Source organism: Amia ocellicauda, chromosome 13 (assembly GCF_036373705.1).
Source record: "Amia ocellicauda isolate fAmiCal2 chromosome 13, fAmiCal2.hap1, whole genome shotgun sequence".
NCBI lineage: Eukaryota > Metazoa > Chordata > Actinopteri > Amiiformes > Amiidae > Amia > Amia ocellicauda.
The window spans coordinates 35252493-35270996 of NC_089862.1; the positions used below are offsets into that span (position 1 = coordinate 35252493).

The 18504-nt window shown below is 40.4% G+C and overlaps 1 protein-coding gene across 2 annotated transcripts; it reads left to right on the top strand.

Annotated features, from left to right (window-relative positions):
• The first annotated feature begins 739 nt into the window (after positions 1-739).
• On the top strand, positions 740-16858 carry LOC136766879 (ubiquitin-conjugating enzyme E2 D2). Of its 2 annotated transcripts, XM_066720741.1 has the most exons (8): positions 740-1047; positions 12561-12624; positions 12723-12754; positions 12846-12923; positions 13529-13634; positions 14187-14280; positions 14430-14479; positions 15920-16858. In XM_066720741.1, the coding sequence occupies exons 1-7, from the start codon at positions 1024-1026 to the stop codon at positions 14476-14478; spliced, it is 447 nt and encodes a 148-aa protein (XP_066576838.1). In that variant the 5' UTR covers positions 740-1023; the 3' UTR covers position 14479; positions 15920-16858. The 2 variants fall into 2 exon arrangements, with proteins under 2 accessions (XP_066576838.1, XP_066576839.1); XM_066720742.1 differs by lacking the exon at positions 14430-14479 and having other exon boundaries at positions 745-1047.
• Positions 16859-18504: the final 1646 nt, after the last annotated feature.

Genomic DNA, 18504 nt, shown 5'->3' on the forward strand with positions numbered 1-18504 from the left:
CATTCAATCATTTAAAACAAAGGAATTTGCACAGTTAATTATGCATTTTCTCAACAATTAGTGCATTGTTTGTATTACTATAATATGAATTGTCAGCATTGGTGTCAATATCATTCTCCAGGTCAAAGGGAAAGAAAGATTTTAGCTAAATATCAAGGCCATTAACGGTTCTGTAAATAGAGCTAGCCTTGTGATATGTAAATCCAATGATTAGTAAGCTATATATGAGGTCTATGTGTTGCACAGAGTTTTTAAGATTACTTATTCATCATGATATTCAGAATTTATCATATATTTATCACAGATCCTGAAGACAGTAACTTGGTTTATTAATACATATCAGTGTAAGGAATCTTCTTGATTGTATATTAGCAATGACAATGATTTCTCTCACAATCGTGTAGCAGGTCATATATCATTCATTAAAAAATAGGATTTTGTTTATGATATGAGATGAAATTGATCTAAATTGCACGTATAAAGGGTTCTTCATTGTGTAAGTGGATGTAATGTTAGTCACGTTTAAGTTAACAAACGATCATTCATGCTGGCATACATCATATATTTGCTAACTGTATTGCTCATTACAAAATACAAATTAAAACGTCGTTCCGGGCGGATTGACTGGAAGTGATGCAGAGTTGCGCAAGCAGGACGCGGGACTGCTTTCTCTGGCGCAGTGGTGCGGCGTGGGCGGAGTGATCCGGTAAAGCTCGGCCGGCTCGGCTGGGTGTGTGTAGTTCCGGCCGAGGCGGACATCTTGTGGAGTAGCTCTGCGGAGAAGACAAGAGAGAGGGACGGAGGAGCTGGCACGGAGCGGCAGGACCGTCAGTGGCTTCGGGAAGATCGACGACGACGAGCGATTGAGCAGGCCGGCGACTGGCGACTGTAGAGCGGCTGCGTGTGATCAGCGCTGAGTGCGAGGCCCGGGACTTGGCGCGGCAGTTTGTTTTTTATTTTTGTACGGGTGGTTTTCGGAGGAACACTTCGCCCCTTTCCTTCTCGGCGACCCACAGACACAGAATGGCGCTGAAACGAATCCACAAGGTAACCAGACTCAGCCGGGCGGCATCGCAGCGGGCCCGGGCTGTCGTGTCGTTTTGTGTGCGTTTTTCCCCGGGTTTTGGATCGCTCTCGTCGGGCTTCATGTAACGCTAGGCCCGTGCTGCGGCAGGTCGCGGAGCCGCTCCGGCGCTCGGGTTGCGCGGCCGAGGCCCGGGCGCTCTCCCGTCCTCTCCGGGGTGTAATGGCGGTGGGGCTGAATTACGGACAGATGATGGCCGCCTCGGGATTTAATCGCGTGTATTTCGGGCTGTTATGTAATCTGTCCTTTCCCTCGCCGCTGTGTTGGTGGTGTGGGAACCGTGGTGTGCTTTGTACGGGGATAAGCTGCTCTGTCCACCGGGAGGGCAGAGGACGGCGTGCCGGCGGGTCCGGGGGTCTCCAGCGGAGCGTGTGTGAGCGGTTTGACAGCAGCAGAGCTGGGGGTCTGGGATCCGGTGTAACTATTGCGCGATTAAGCGGCGGTAGCGTCACCGTGTCGTGTGTCATGACGAGCACGTTATTTGCTCCACAGCGCTTCTCTTTCTCTCGGATTTAAAGGCTGTTTTAACGCTTCCTTCGCTCTTTTCACCGCATTGTCATGTTTAAAATGGCGGCTATGGCGGGTCCTCCGATGTAGTAGTGGTATAGGCGCTGGCAGGCCAATGAAGCGGGTGGATAATGTGTCGGGCATAAGCAAATGGGCGAAAGTAACGCAATTATCCCGTAAATGAGCTGAAGCGGGGCCTTCGCGGCGGCCGTGGTGTGGAGCAGAGGCGGAGCGATGCTGCCGATAGACGGGGGATAAAGGCTGCCTTCGCCTTCACACCCCGTGAAGGGTGGAGCATCTCGCCCGGCTACCGTGAAGGTTTCCCGGATATAACCCACGTTTCTCAGTCGTGATTAAGTGCACTGGAATGGCTGGGAGGACTGGCCGTGTGCTCAGATTTCCTTTTGCGTTTTTAATCTACGTGTTTCCGGGAAATGCAACCACTTCACAGGGCTTTCTGCGGATCCAGTCCGCTATAGCCTGTTATGTGCTTCATGTAACTTCTCCTGTAGTTTGATGCCCTATTGTTGTATGCACAACTGAGAGGTCGAGATGTGTAGGTCAAAGCGTGCCCTATTTTAAATAAAGTCTCCGTCTAACACATGCAGTGACAATCTTACTAATAACCCATACGTGGCTTTAACGTGCTCCATTCATAAGGAAAAGTGTACCACTCCTTTCAGCAGCAGCAGGCTGATATTGATCAATTGATCCCTAATTTCTCTCCTGTTTAGGTTATACCATCCGTCTCCTAGGCCAGTGTTTTCCCGTCGTGTGCTCAGATTGATTGATTAATTGGTCCTGAGTCTCGTCTGCTCGGATAGGGAGATTCCAGGTAGTCATTAAAGTATGACGTCATGCCCACATGAAGCAAACCAGGTATGCTAACCTGATGGCTTCACATTTTTAAGCAATACAGTCAAACCTGATGAATACTAGCAGTCATTAACTGTTTCAAGTGTAGCATGCATCCTAGAAAGTACGTTTTAATGCCTATTCAGACGTTTTTTTTTTAACCACTTTCTTTTATAATATACATCCCCAATTACACTTAGCTGTTACTAGTTTTAACTTGCATCTAAAGTGCTTTAGTATAATTCTTAATACGAAGTAGCCTAGGCATGTGTTTCAAGCGTGTGTGTAATATTTGGACCAGAAATGTGACCTTGATGCTTATCTTCACATTTCATGTATTTTCCATTGCCAGAAAATGTATTATAAAGATTGGAACACTGTTTGTAAGGAAGCATAAACTGTGCCAGATCTACAGGTAAATGCAAATGTCAAAACTAAGGTAGCATTAACACCAGGCAACTGCAGTGTGTGCCAAGAGCATTCTCCTGCTCAAAACCAATGCTTTTCAGTTGTAATGGAAATGGATGCTATTTTCAGATCATTGGTAAATAGCTGCCATTTAAAGTGCATCTCTTTCTGTGCCTAATTTGTTTAGTTTCCTAGATAGGTTTGCTTTTCCCTTATTCCCACTCAGTGTTAACAATCGTTTTTACATTTCTGTAGTTATCTAGCTTGTCTAAGACTTAAATATGTCAACATCACAAGACTTATCCAGATTATATATTTTATATAATATTATGTCAGGTAGAGTATCTTCCCAATGGCGGTGCCGTTGTTTTGGTTCTCCCAAACCGAAAAAGCAGTAAAAAGCAGGTTTACAGTAGACTATTTGGATCTAATTGAAAATGTTGCCCTATGTAGATTGATAATTGTACATCCTTTATTAATTTCCATGTTGTACAATTTACTTAATATCTGAAGGATTTATACCTGCTGCACTGAACAGTCTGCTACATCCCCAAGTAAGATCACATTGATATTAAAAGTAGAAATTAAAATGTACTTTGTGTATGTATATAATGTATATTAGTGATGTGCTGCACAATTATTTTGATGGGAGGAGTCTAATCAATCTGTTTGCTGATTAATCAGTTACTTAATGTATTTTGTCATTTAATAATGCCACCCTTAATAGATGATATTCTGTAATATTACCTCTACAGTATTAATTCTTACTTTTTCATGTTCTCTATCCAAATAGCAAGTATTAAAACACAAACATGACAATTTACATTTAAATTGTTTATAATCAAAAAATATGTATTCTGTAACTCCATGCATCTACAATTAGGTAATGAAAAGGTAAACCTAAAAAAACACAATGTAGTTGTGTATAATAGAACAAATTGATGCACACGTCTATAAAAATGTATGTGAAAATAAAAGCAGACATTGTCTTAAAGGTATATTTAATATTCCAGAAACACCTAACCCTTTCCAGAAGAGAAGAAAAGCCTGTATTGTTTTGTGTTAACTGCTCATATCAACAAACTGGAACAGTTAAACATGTTATGAAACAGACATTTACGTGACTGAACAAAAAAAAAAAATGTAGGTCATGTTCTTGAGGGTTGCCTAGGCCCCCATTGTGGTCCAGGGGCAAGGCTTCTGAGAGACCTACTTCATGGGTGTAACTGTCACTATGATAAAGAAGATTCTTCACAATGTCAGCTCTCCCCCTCAAACTAGCAAAAGTACTACAATAAAACTTATCCCATATACTTAGTGATATATTTTGAACTGGCTCTTGGAATTGCAGTATTACAAATTACAGTTGAAATTAGAACAAAAAGAGTAAAGTGTGCATTGGATAGTAAGTACCAGTACTGTAAAATTAATTTTATAGACAGGATGTGATCCTTGGATCACTTAGTTGTTAATTGACACCAAATGTGCACAATGGGTTTAATGGCCTCTCATTTGTACACTTTGTCCTAATAGTATATAGTCAAAGACAAAGCAGACCTAAAAAAAAAATCTAAAGAAAGTGAAATTCATAGTGTAACTGTTCAGTTGTGTGAAAGAGACCGATCTCTCGCTCCGTAGTTTAACTAGTTGGTGCACCACTTACAAATTGCTTTACTGGGGCTGTTGGTTTGGTTTTATGGGGTTACCAATTTAAATGGGAGTTGCCTGGCATCCACTGTTTTTTTAAATTAACTTTATCTCGCCAAGGTCAGTGGAATTTATTCTTAATAGAATCTATTTATTTATTCATGAAGATTCACAAGCATCAATGATTGACACATTTTTTTAACACCAGAGAGATCTGTTGCATTGTCAGATTGGTCTATATTACAGCTTGGCTGTATGTGACTGAGAAATTTGCACTTACGACATGACTTGCAACACTCTCCCGTGTGTGTGTGTGTATTTGACTTGTCCACGAGATGCTTTCATGTACATGTATATACGACATCCCCTTGTTTTTGCATTGGATTTGACTGCATCCGAAATAGCCCATGTGGGATTGTCTAAATGTATCTGAAATGCTCCTTATTCCAGGGGACAATACAAAAGTAGGCTGATCACAGTGTGCTCGATCACACAGTGCTCGAGTGTATTCCTGAACCGTTCGCTGGCACCCTGACACTTTCGTCTTCCTCCTTTTCTGTCCCTGCTGCCATTTTCACCACATTGCCATAGCAACATGTAGACCCTTAGTTCTCATTAAGAAGTCAAAGCATATATGGTCTGTGAAGCTAATTGTGAGAACGTGAGACATGATTACAAGACTTCAAACATCAAAAAAAACTTTAATATAAAAAATAAATAATAAAAATTAATGTGAGACTCCAGAGGGCTCAGTCCTTTCAGAGTGCAGATTAAGGCCTCTTTTCAGGCAGTCCTGGCTCTGTTCCTCTAAGCTATAGCTCTATTAATGCTGTGTAGGGGATGATTTGGCAGCACGCATCTCGGATGCTTTTTATCGATTTAGATCCCTCCCATGTCATGTGCTGCTTTTTCAGTGGTGAGCTGAGGAACAACTGGAGATTCCAAGTTGGGAGCAAATTAACTTATTTAATTTTGTCGACTCTGTATTCTGACCTAAAATTTGGAACAATCGTGGTGTGTCCTGCTCCCTTGTCTACACAAACCGGAGGGTTTTTTTTTTATTGAACAAGCTACAAACAACTTTTCACTCTGAACAAGTAAACCATTTACATTTGAGTTTGTTTTGGTAAAATTAGGAAATGGTCAAATAAATGGTACTCTTTTTATATGTTGAATTGGGATTTGGGACATCCAAGGATGTTCGCTTTCTTGTTCATGTTGAGGCTAGAAATGCATGGACAGTAGATAGAACCTTGTTAGGTCATTTGCACAGGGGTGGGTTTAGGTATCCACTGTAACTGTAAATGCTGAGGTTCTTAACTGAAGCATTGCATGTACGAATAATGTGTGTAAATGCGTATAACTTAGTACTTCTATATTGGGACACCTAGTTGGGAAAGTTATTGGATCTTGCTGTATTATGTGTTATCTGTAAATCTATACGTGGCTTTATATCCCATTCTTTTGGGCTTTCTCACTGCGAGAGCCGATCTAAAGAAATTAAACCATCTCCCTCATCTTTTATTAAGGGCAATACTTAGTCTGTTAATGAAACCGTGCCTAGACACTTGCTGTGAAAGGGATTTTCTCGCGTGAGATTTTAAAGTCAAGTAATCCATAGATCTGTAACTGGCGATACAAATCATATACAAACCATAAATGTATGAAGTGGTTTGTAATGTAATAGTTGTTAAATAGTAGTTAAAAATATCCTAAACTGAATTATGGTGAGAAACTACTTTTCTATATCTGTAACATGTGCTTCAGCACTGTTTTGACCTTGTACACCTTATTAATTTATCTCTTCACCTTGTGGTTTATTAGATTGTCATTGTACTGGTGAAGCATAGTACACCATGAACAGTTAAATAGCCCAGCACCTCCTATGATTTTATAACTTGTATTTTATACATAACAGCATATTTATAGGTCTTCCATTAAAACCCTGTTTGCAAGTTGTTTGTCAATATTGGCTCATTGTATTGATGAGCAAGGTATTTCTCCAAATTGAAACGGACACATTTAACCTGCATCTCCAAAGGTTTGGGGAAAAGAAACGTGCAGTATGAAGTGTATACAGAGCCTGGCTTATTAAAATCAGCATCTGTGCCTATATACACAGATGTTTGCTTGGCCTTGTGAGTCTCGTAGGGCTCAATGCAGTCTTGCAGAATGCTGATTTATGACCAAGTAATATGGTTTTGAGAGGAGCTCTTATGTGCTGTTACATAGTCACAAAATTGACTTGTATATATATTTTTATCTGACCATCAGCAGCAGGTGGAAAAAATAACGAGATGCAAAGTGTTTTAATTATTCGAGAGAGACCACTTTGAGCACTGATGCTTTATCAGAATAATTTATACAGATACCCATGTTTGCAGATTGAGATTACCTGCATGCTGCAGGACCTAGGGAATTGGTTCAATATGGAAATGTTTTCAATCCATAGTGCTGATGGTCGAAAGACTTGCAGGTTTGCAATATTTCAGAAGGTTCCTAGATGAAGGATGTCTGCTCATTTACTTTGAACGCAAGTAAAACGCAGAAGCATTTTACTGTGTTTTTAAAAGTACATCAAAAGTACATAGAAACCTATAAAGGTAGATTTAAGTTTTGTTCATGTCCTTACCCAGCTGCACTGATGGCAGATAACTTTTTTTTAACTTCCAGCTGTTCTGTAAATTGTTGAAACAGCTGGCAGGTGGTGTGAAAAGTTGTTGTACTGTTCATTTATTTAGAGGGGAAGAAACGTTCTGCTGTCATATGAGATTTGTTTCAATGCATTTGAAATTGTTCAATTTCACTTAAATGTTTTACAGGTTTTATTCTGTAGGTTATTTTCAGCCAGAGCAACATGCTCCACTGCAGAAACACTCTGAGCCATTTCCTTTCCAGTTTCCTCTTACTGCACCTTTTGAGGGGGGATTGGAGCAATGCCACACACTGTTTTTGAAGTTGTACTGTTTGAGCTTGCAAGTAGCATTGGTGTGGGGGGGGGGGGGGGGAAACATGACAGAAATTGCATGTACCTTTTTTTTTTTTTTTTAAAGGTAAGTAAACCATAGGAACTCCATGTCCTTCAGCAGTTTTGCAGTTTCCTTGGTAGTGCTCTCAACATTAAGGCTATACTACCAGACTTTTTTGAGGATATTGCTATAAAGTCCTTCTCTAGTGCTGTTAACAATTCACTGGAATAACTGGTATTCAATCTCTGAAGGTTCAGTTAACCTGATACACCACAGCTCCCTCACTGCTATCATGTGGGTCACTTACATCAACATTAAAACTTTCCATCACTTCCCATTTTGGTGGCACAGATAGTGTTCAGGTAACTGCTTTGTGATCCTAGCATTTTAGTGATTGGATTGCGTTCTGAAGTTCTAGACAACTAATCTAAAAGGGGAGTAATTGCTGCTTTGATTAATCTATTGGTAACAGATGGAGGAAAACACTATCTGTTAGTGCAGTAAATGCTGCTGTAGGTGCTGCCATCCCTGTTTCACACTCTGTAGTGCAATGTTTTTAACAGCTATTCTGGGTAGCAGTAGTCTCACAGGATTTTGGTTTCAGAGAAGCCACTTGCAAAAACAGCAAGGTGTTGAATGCTATCACATGGTTGAAAGACTAAGTCAAGAGCCCTGCTGCTTAGTTGGTCTGGTGGGAAACCTAGATGAACAAATTAGTATGTAGTTTTGAGTCAATTTGATAAGTGTTTAATTTGCACCCTACTTGCAAAATTGATCTATTGGACAGAATAATCAGTGCTTAGATTTGTGAATGGGGGTGGGGGGCTTCTGTGCAGAGAAATACCCAGAGGCCATTGTTCATATTTAAGAATCATTGCTTAGATGGCATTAACATGGGGATGCTATTGCAGTTATTGGAATGCAGAAAAAGAAAATCCAAAATCTTGTCCAGCTGTCTATAGTGCATACGATCTATTGAATGGCACAAGAATAAATGGCAAAGATGTCCAGCACTCAAATGCACAACTAGAATGTGACTGCTACAGACAACACTCATCTGTGACGCACACCGCGGCATGCTTTAGTCAAGCACGTGATTTGAAGAAACTCTACAGGAATTAAGTGTGTGTCCTATTTTTATTTGGGAATTGTGGTTAAACATCAATCATAAAAAGGCAGTTTATATGCATGCTACATGAAAGAAGGCAAAGCATCTTTGTGGCTGATGGGTAATTTTGAGCTGCTTGATCAACTGTGCTGACCGGCAGTGTTGGCAGGTTAGCCCTCCTTTTAAGACAAGTGGAGCCCCTATGACGTCTGCATTGTGTAGCTCTCGCCTCTTCATGTGCCACTGCTAAAGTAATTGGCTTTAGGCAGTGCAGAGCGAACAGTCTGTGCTGTGTTCAGCTATTTCAAGTACTCTGCTTGTCATGATGAAAGATTAAGAACTCGATGGGCTTCTCAATGGTGGAGACTTCAGGAGTTTAATAGCCATATTCAGTGTGTTGGCTGCTGCTTAGCTGTTAAACTGGCCTTGTACTATAGGTCTGCGAAGATATGCGAACAAATGTGACAACGGAGCTTCAAAAACAAGTCTCCACCTGTATTTTGCAACCAATCATAGATGTCACAAAATGTCAGTCTTGGCCTGATGAAATCATTGGTAAAGACTGCCCTAGTTTAGCTTGATTTACTAGTTGCTTTGATTTTATTAGCTGGCCTTGCCAATTGAGTAATGTTTCAGGAAAAATAAAAATGCAAACACTACTCCTGGCTCTGCCTGTAGTACACAGTGTAGTTTGCATTTTTTCTTTTCCCCCCATTTAAAAACCCTGCGTGATTTAAAATTTTCCTTTTCTCTTTGACCTTAACCTTAAACAAATGTGTCCTTTGAGAATGACGTGTATATTTAATAGGTGTAGAGATAGTCAAATGAGGAACTCCTAAGGATCACGATCACACACGCGCTGGCTGCACCGTATGCAGACTGTGCCTCGGAGAAGTGGGTTTTAAAACCCTGGGGGGTTCTAGGGCCTTTTTCACAGGAACCAACTGCTTCAATATAGTGGACCATGCTGTACTGAAGTAGGCCTGGACATTCAAAGCATTCTGCTTGATAATGCAAAAGAGAATTAAAAGATGACATTGACTAATTTTGTCAAAACATCCGACACTGCCTTGAGGATTTAGTGTTAAAAATGCTAGGAGAGAGTATAGCTCAGGTGAACTGCCCGTATTTCTCATGCTTTTATATCCTGGAGTGTAAACAGTGTAAACTGTGCCAGAACACACGTGGGGGCAGGGCAGCTGTCCGTACAGATGTTGCAGTAAGAACTGTAGGCCAGGTTAATTAAGAAACTTAAAAATGAATGTGGTTAAGGATGGTCCTGCCATTGTTTGTTGCAAAGCGAACCAAACCCTCTGTGCTCTCTGATTTGCTCCATGTAGGATTATTTTTAATTTTTAATTGAATATTCTCATTTATGGCTCCTGCGAATGTCAGAGCTGATTGCCTTGTAAGATGGGGGCGGTACATGGCATAGTACACTTAAAAGCCCGTTGCGGAAGTGTTATTCTCTTAGTCCATACAGTACTTATTTAAATCCCCATCTTGCTCTTTTTATAGTTGTGTGTGCTTGGTATGGAACATTAAGAACTTTAAGATTGGTCCTAGAGGTATTCGTTTTTTTAAAACAAATTATAAATACATGCACTCCCCGGGTTACGTAACACCTGACTTGCATACATTTGACGTAAAATGTTCCTATTGGCCCCATTGTACGTTGGATATGTAAAGAGCTAGTTGTGCATTTCCGAGTGACTCATAAAACATCGTACATAGAGTTGCAGAATGGAACCTTTTTATGAAAGTTGGGGAATATGTATTCTAGGAACATTTATCTGCAGTCCCTTTTACATTTACATGTATTTGCAATGTAAACCTTTAAGTAAGGGAAGAATGTAGTTTTTGTAGGTTAATGTAACTTCGTTTAAGTAAATATCTTTAAATAGAATTAACCTAAGGTAACCAGACAGATGAAATAAACATTTAGACATTTCGGATGACTGACTTAACTGAGATAGGGCTGTTCAGTTTTCCACAGGGCTGTATTTGAAACCTGATTTGACTGGGTCGATATGACTAAGACATGTTAACATCTGTGAAAAGGTAAAGGATGAAAGCTGTCCAACAGAAGGGTTGAGCACTTGGACTTTTGCACTGTCCCTCAGTTGAAACCAGTGATGTACTCTAGATTTACCTGTATCCACCAGTTTAATCGGATGTTAGTGTATGAAAAATAATGATGAAGTTGCTGTCCTTTTTTGAAAGACTCAGATTGTTGAAACCAATACAGTGTATCTGTAGAATTGTGTGTAATTTGAGAATTTTGTTTCACAGAAAGCACTTGGCATCCTGCAGGTAGAGCTTGTAATTTCCACAGTCCCTTCTCTTAAATGTATAGCCTTGAGTTAAGCACTGTTTTTAGTTCTATCCCACTGTCTGGTGGGAGCTAAGATGGAGTAAGGCTACAATTTGTAACTGTATAATTTTCTCCCCCATTAATAAGAAATATGGATTTTACTTTTTAATGTCCAGTGCAGTTTTTATGAATGTTTGCATGTAAAAGTTCAGATTTCTATGTGCAACTTTTTAATTAAAGGGTTGATTTTAAAAATTATTGAATAACTGAATCAGCAGGTCAGAATTTACTTTTTTATTCTCAACCAGTTATCAGTGATTTTATTTTATTACTTACTTAAAAATAAGCAAAGGTGAAAATGGAAAGTAAGAGCGTCAATGATAATGAAGCTGATTGGAAATGGCTGAATCAAAAAGTATTGTACAGGCACAGCTGATCTGCTGCAGCTACATTATCCATCATAAAAGATGCATGAGCCAGACTTCAACTTCAGCTCAGGGTTGTGAGAATCGTGCACACTTCAAGCTACTCTCGTTTATAGGTGAAGATACTGTGCCAATTCACGCCAAATGTTTAAATCCTGCTAGTACTGTTCTAAGGCGTCATTGCAAATCTCCCCAGACAAGCAGATTGCTTAAAAAATAACACGTGTATTAAATCTAATGAAATTTTGCAGAAGTGGCTTTGATTTTGTCATAATATTTACATACTTTGAATTTAGTTCATGTTTGTAGAATCCAGTGCACAGGTTCATTCAGTTTGAGAGCACATCTGGCAGTTCTGTGCATGTAAAAACAAATTGTTAAAAACTGAAAATCGGAGTTGCATGTTTTCAGACTTTCTGTGGTTTCTGTACTGCTGCATTTGAGTACTGAGGTTTGCTGCTCATCAGTATTTAAGTGTCTGCCATTTAAATCTTCTGTATGTATATAGTTTGTTTTTAAGAATCACCTTGTGAAATTGGTTGTTCGTGAGACTATTACACAACCCCAATTAACTCAAGCACTTTCAATTTACTTTTAATATAAAGTAATATGAATATGAAAGTAGTATTTTTCTCTGGTATGCATGCAGTTCACCACAAGCACTTTTTCATAAAAAAAATTCAGAATACATTTGGCACCAGTGTAATGGGATGTAGTCAACCTCGGTGTCTTAAATTGGATGGACAACATGCATTCTAATGAACTTCTGCTTTCTTCATTCTCTTCTGTCCCGTGTATAAATAGATCTAATGTAAAACTAATCGCAGTACTGTCTGCAGCCTGCCGCATGTGCTGATGTATCTGGAGTGCTGCCAGTGTGGGTGGTTGTCTGTTGATTTGATTTGCATGCTGTGGAGATGTGTGCTTTGAGAAGGCTTGCTTTCCCCAAGTCTAGGTCCAGGTGCAGTGCACAGATACCATCAATGACTATCATTTCAGCCCTGGTTTCTGAAGATGCCTAGTGCGGTATTTCCACCACTTTGTATGATATGCGGCGTGCTTGTGTTCAGTGAATTGGTGATACTGGACGTCAGTGTCTCATCTTGTTAAACCTCATTCTTGTTCATAATTTGTTTTGTTTAACCCTTGCAAAATGAGTTCTAGTCTACGGTGTTTAACAGGAATGAAATGGCTGCTGTTCATCTGCACCCTGGATTCTGACAGTCTTTACCTTCTTTTCCAGGAGCTGAACGATTTGGCACGTGACCCACCAGCACAGTGTTCAGCGGGTCCAGTCGGGGATGACAGTAAGTTTTATGAAAGCATTTTTGTGTTTCGTTTAACTATCTCTTCCAACGGTCTAATTGTGTGTTTTTTTTTTTTTTTTTTTTTTTTTTTTTTTTAGTGTTTCATTGGCAAGCCACAATCATGGGACCTGTAAGTACTGCTGCTTTTCTGTGCATGCGTTTTGGACTTCAGGTACTGTTTCTTCTGGTCAGCCTTTGACATCTGTTGCTCTCTCCCACAGAATGACAGTCCATATCAGGGTGGTGTTTTCTTCTTGACAATTCATTTTCCCACAGACTACCCCTTCAAACCACCTAAGGTAAGCAGCACAACCATTTGCACACACCTGATGTGTCCAGTTGATATTTTGAAATTCATCACTTAGTCTGTGGTAGTAGTGCTCCGCTGTAATACTGCTCTAGCCTCCAGTGCTGCAATTACCGTCTGTTTAATGTATTCTAGATAATGCCAAGAGCAAACCTGAGCAAGAGACAGGGTTTTACCATGGGATCATGCTTTTGTAGAATTACTTATTTATTCATGTATTTTAATGAAAATGAGCCTGTAGTAAGAATTAGGGGCATCAGGATGAATTTTAACCATTGTGCAGTATCCATTCAGCTTGAGGGGCTGAAACCTGCAGGATAGAACATTTTCAGTGCAACACTAATTGCTCGATTGCATTTATATTAGTGTGGACATGCTTATTGGATGTAGCATATTAAGAGGGCAAATTATTTGGCATGGGGTTGAATAATTTTGCCCTGCATATAGTTGCAGAGGAAATCAGTTTTTTCAGCACTGATCTTTATGCACCCCTGTATTTTTCATTTGTTTGTTCCTTCAACTTTGACTTTTCCCCCCCTGAATGTTTTTAAGAGAATTGTGTGCTATGAAAATAAAAGGATTGTTTTTATTTTCCAGGTTGCATTTACCACAAGAATTTATCACCCAAATATTAACAGTAATGGCAGCATCTGCCTTGATATTCTAAGATCACAGTGGTCTCCTGCGTTAACTATTTCTAAAGGTAAGGGCTTTGTTTGGAAAGCCATGATTTTTCTCTAAGCAAATATTAAATGTCTATGCATTGCTTTCTCAAAATTGCATCCTTCATAAATACCAGCAACAAAATACTTTTATGTAAGTAAATAACAGCCTTGGTATGTAAATGTGTGCGTTTAAATTGTTCCCAGGAGGGAAATGAATTGCCAAGCCTATGAATTTGACCGTTCACCTCAAAAGTAACAATATATCCACAGATAGCAGTAAAAATACAATAACTGTTAATAAAGGAGTGAAGAGAGCAGTAGCTGGTTTATTTCTTCTGGAAGTGTTTACCAAATTTGTGCTTTTATTGCTTTTGAATGTATTAAATGGCTACACTTAAACCGTGACGATTGCTTATTTGTGATGGTTTAATTTCCTGTGATTGTCTCGCTCTGCTGTATTCGGAAGGAAGGGGTTACAGTCAAAGTGGCTCCTGTGGTGTCATTCAGCACGCCCGATTTTAAAAGCGTTGATTTTTCTTGTGTACCTCCTGATGGAACAGGTTTTTAATGCTGAACTTCTTCTGTTACAGTTCTTTTGTCCATTTGTTCACTGTTATGTGATCCAAACCCAGATGACCCTCTAGTGCCAGAGATCGCACGCATCTACAAAACAGATAGGGAAAAGTGAGTATGCATCCACCGCCTGGGCCCTTCAATTCGTGCAGTTTCAATTGTCCTACAAATGTTAAAAACTAACTAGTCTCAACTGCTAGATGTTGACGAGCATAAACACTTGATTCTCCAAGTAACGTGGCACCATTTTGCTTTATTAGGTATAATAGACTAGCGAGGGAATGGACAGAGAAATATGCAATGCTTTAGGGTAAGATCCCCGGCATCTTGGAGTGAGCAGGACCGTTTGCACTGAAGTGCTGCATGAGGACCACACTGCTGCTGTGAACTAACTAATGGAGCTGAGGCACTCTGGCCTGTGATGGATTAACTGCTTGGAGATGCAGGGTTGTGCTGTTTGTTTGATAAGGAGGCTTAAGCAAAAATCTATTTCAATATTGGTTTTGAGGAAACAGTGTAAAATCTCTTGTACGTTTCGAAGCACTGTACTCGTAGACATGTTCTGCCACCCTGAGTTCATCCCTTTTGTGTTCCCGATGTTACAAATTCAGAAAAACCTGATGTGACAATTTGATTTCACTTCCCGATTGATCAGCAAATGTTATACATTTAGTGTGGTGTTCGTGTTCCATGACTATACGGTAACGGATTGTCCTTTGCACAAAGTAGCCCAACCAAAACAAAACAGACCCTTTTCATGAAGATCGGAGATGCTGGCACAACTGTTCTCACAATTCAGTTTAGGGGCCGTGTGTCCTGATCAGCCACAGGCTTGCTGGTGTGTGCAAAGTGAACGAGTTGTCAGCAGGTCAGAGACTAAATATTTGTGTTAAGTGTTAAATGTTAAACTTTTAGTTTTGGAATCTCAAAGGCATTGATGAAACCATAATGCACGGACCTTTTAAAATGAGCCAGACCTCGGGACATCAGTGTCCTCATGACAGGGTGGGGTTGGGGTAACTGTGGTGTGTTGTGGCCGTGGGTTAATTTTACTTGTACTTAAGTTAAATGTAAGGATTGAGATGCTATAATACGAGCACTCGCTCATTCCACACCTCTTTCAGCCCTAAAAAAGCACAGAGGCCTGGTGTGAGGACGTGTCAATGCCACCTTTTCTGTTGGAAGCGTACCCTTCATGGGAGACGGCTGCCAGTGATCCATACTGTACTTTGGGCAGACAGCCACCTGCCGTTGTCCACACACTCCTAAAGCTACGCTCGGCCCCGTTACAGCTCCTGTAACGCTGCCAGCTCAGTTAAGCCTCCGCCGCAAGAGAGCACTTCCCGGTGAACGTCTGCAGGCGCCTAAGATATCCACATCGCGGCCGTATTCAGTGCCTCCACAGCTGCCGGTGCTGTCACTGTCTACATCCCCGCTCTGATCTTCCTGAGCTAGTAAGAAGTATAACAGTGCCACTGAGCTGCTGTCGATTTGACTCTCGACATCATAAGATCACCATGATTTTGCTTTTTCAGCCTTTTCTTTTAAATATTCAGTCCATTCAGTGTGAACACGTTTGGAAATGAGCACTTGGCGATATGCTGATCTTTGCTGTGTTGACCTGACTTGTATAATGTGTATCACTGCTTTTGCACAACTTGCCACCAGCCTTTAAGGAAATAAGAATTTCTGTGGTGTGATGCTTTCTGGACGGGGATTCGCTCAATTTCCACGTCTTCTCTCCACACAGGTACAACAGAATAGCCCGGGAATGGACTCAGAAGTATGCAATGTGATGCTACCTTGTGGAAGTCGGAACAACCTGCATTATAGCTGGAATAAACTTTAAATTACTGGTTTCTTTTGGTTATCTTATTTGGCTGCTCCCCTTATCAGACCATATATTTTTTTTTGCCCTCCCCCCTCCTCCCCCTCACCCTCCCCATTCATTCACATGCTCTTACAAGAAGATAGTTTCTCCAGCTTGGACAAGACCAGCTTTCTGAATTTCTAAAAGTAGTTTTCATCCAAAATCGCCCAAAGTTCTGAACTCTTTAATGGAGCATGTGTCCTTAAATGGCCAATATACCTTCACAGTCCCTTGGTTATGAGACTAAAAGTGTGCCTCATTTGCTCTAACACGTGCTGAAGATGCCAACGAAAAAAGGATGCTCCATGCGCGATCAGCCTCTTCTTGTAAGGATCACCTCATTGCTGGGATAGCATCCACCTTTTTGTAAGCTTTTCTGAATAGTGTTAGAGACCTGAGGTCTGTGAAAATGTATTTTATGCTCATAACTGACAGTGTGGATGGAGAATTGCTGCAGAGTGTATAAGCATCAGCAGTGCAGAAAAAAATAATGCTGTATTTTATGCATGTTAATAAAGGAATAACCAGTTTATGTTCTGCAGAGAATGGAGATTTGGGTGTGGGAGGGGGGGTGGGGAATACTCCTAAATCCCCAACTAGGGTCCGATCATTTTGTATTTTTTTTTTTTTTTTTTTTTTTTTTGTTTTTTATTTTCAGTTTTGTTTTTAGAAGTCGGGAGCTATTAGTTTATCTATCTTCCACAACACTGTTTTCTGTAGCACTGAATAAATGATGCAAAGCTCTCAATGGTTGACTGATCAACTAATAGCTCTGCTAGTTATTGATTTATTTTTCCTCAATAAAGTTGCATAAACCAATACTCAATAGCCTGGTTCTGTTTGTATGGCGCTTCCTTTTGTATGGTTTTCTCTGATATTGGGTAATTAAAGTGTGGCACACTGGACAAATAGAGCTTTTAATTATGAAGTTAAATGGACAGGATTCCAGCTGCTAGTTCCACATAATTTGAGCTGTCAGTGCAGGCAGATTCTGACAAAATGGCTTCCTGTTGGGTAATTATTCCTCAGATGCACTCTGATGGACATGGATGTAGAAACCAATTTTTGCCCTTTCGTGATGAGTAGCATAAGTACTTGAAACTTTACAAATGCTGTTTGGTGGGTTTTTGACTAAAGGTCTTCATGAAGAGATTTTGAAATGGACTGCCACAATTATACTTCTGATTGGTTATTTTCATGTGTATACATCAGTCTTCAACTACATGATTTTCTCCATTGCGAACTGGCCATTTATTTTGCTAAAGGGATAGTGGCAGGGCTACAAGCAACAGGACGTTTTAGCTACAGCAACTCCTGGAAATGAAGCCTTTGAGATTTTTTTTTTTTTTTTTTTTTATCCATCTTCTCAAATCTGAGCTTGGATGTTTTTTGGGGGTGACGATTGTCGAATCTCGCACCAGTGGAAACCAAGCATGAGTGTCATTGTTCCAGTCTGCAGGACCATGCAGTTACATTGGCTAGAAGGAAGATCTCCCTGCTTCAGGTATTAAGTGCAGGGACTTGTAGGTGTGCTCCATATGGGATTTCTGCAAGTGTGTATGGCCTGACGGGGTTCTGGTCAGTGGAGTAAGAACCTGCTTAACTTCAACTGCCGTCTGAAGCACACCTCATTCTCGCCACTCCACAAGAGTAGCACGCTCTCTGTCATGAGGGGTTTGAACTTGACCATGTGCTCCAAAATGGACTTCAAGGCTGATGTACAGAGACCTATGAAGTCTGCAAACCTCCATAATTAGCAGGCAGGCATATCAAGGAGCCACATCGCAGCCTGCAACCCAGGAAGAAGCTGACTGATGACTCGATACCCAGGCTGGGTTTCAAAAGCATATGTATAGACCTGTTACTGAAAACTGGCCAGATGGGCCACAGTGACCTTTAGCAATGTTTTCAGGACGGATGCCTGCAGGTCTCGCATGTAATTGCTCCAAACCAAAGCAGTGGCTTTGCTAACGAGGTGTTTAATGTTGAAAATGCATTCATTCCACTATACAGCTGGCCTTCAACTGTGATCCATCAGCCACCCAATTGCTGCCATTAACATCTAACCATATGTTCAGTCTTGCCATTTTGCTGCTGGGTACTTTGATTTGCTTAGATTTGTCTTGACATGAAAGGGTTTAGGAAAGTAAAATACATTTTATACTAGATAAAATAGGTGTGTGCTAAATAGAATAAAAGAATACGCCATATGCATAACACACAACATGCATTGTAACTTAATTTGGTACATTTCATAAGCGTGCATATGAATGTGGGATCTCTTCCCTGCAGGCCGTGCAACTAAAAAACTGTATTTGTTTAAAAGAAACAGAAACTTTGTTCATGCAGAGCAGAAAAAAAAACAAGCAACATTACAATCCAGATCGATTATATATTTAAAACCAGTGTTAAACTTCATGGTACAGACAAATGATGAAACATATCTGTGACACACATTACACTTA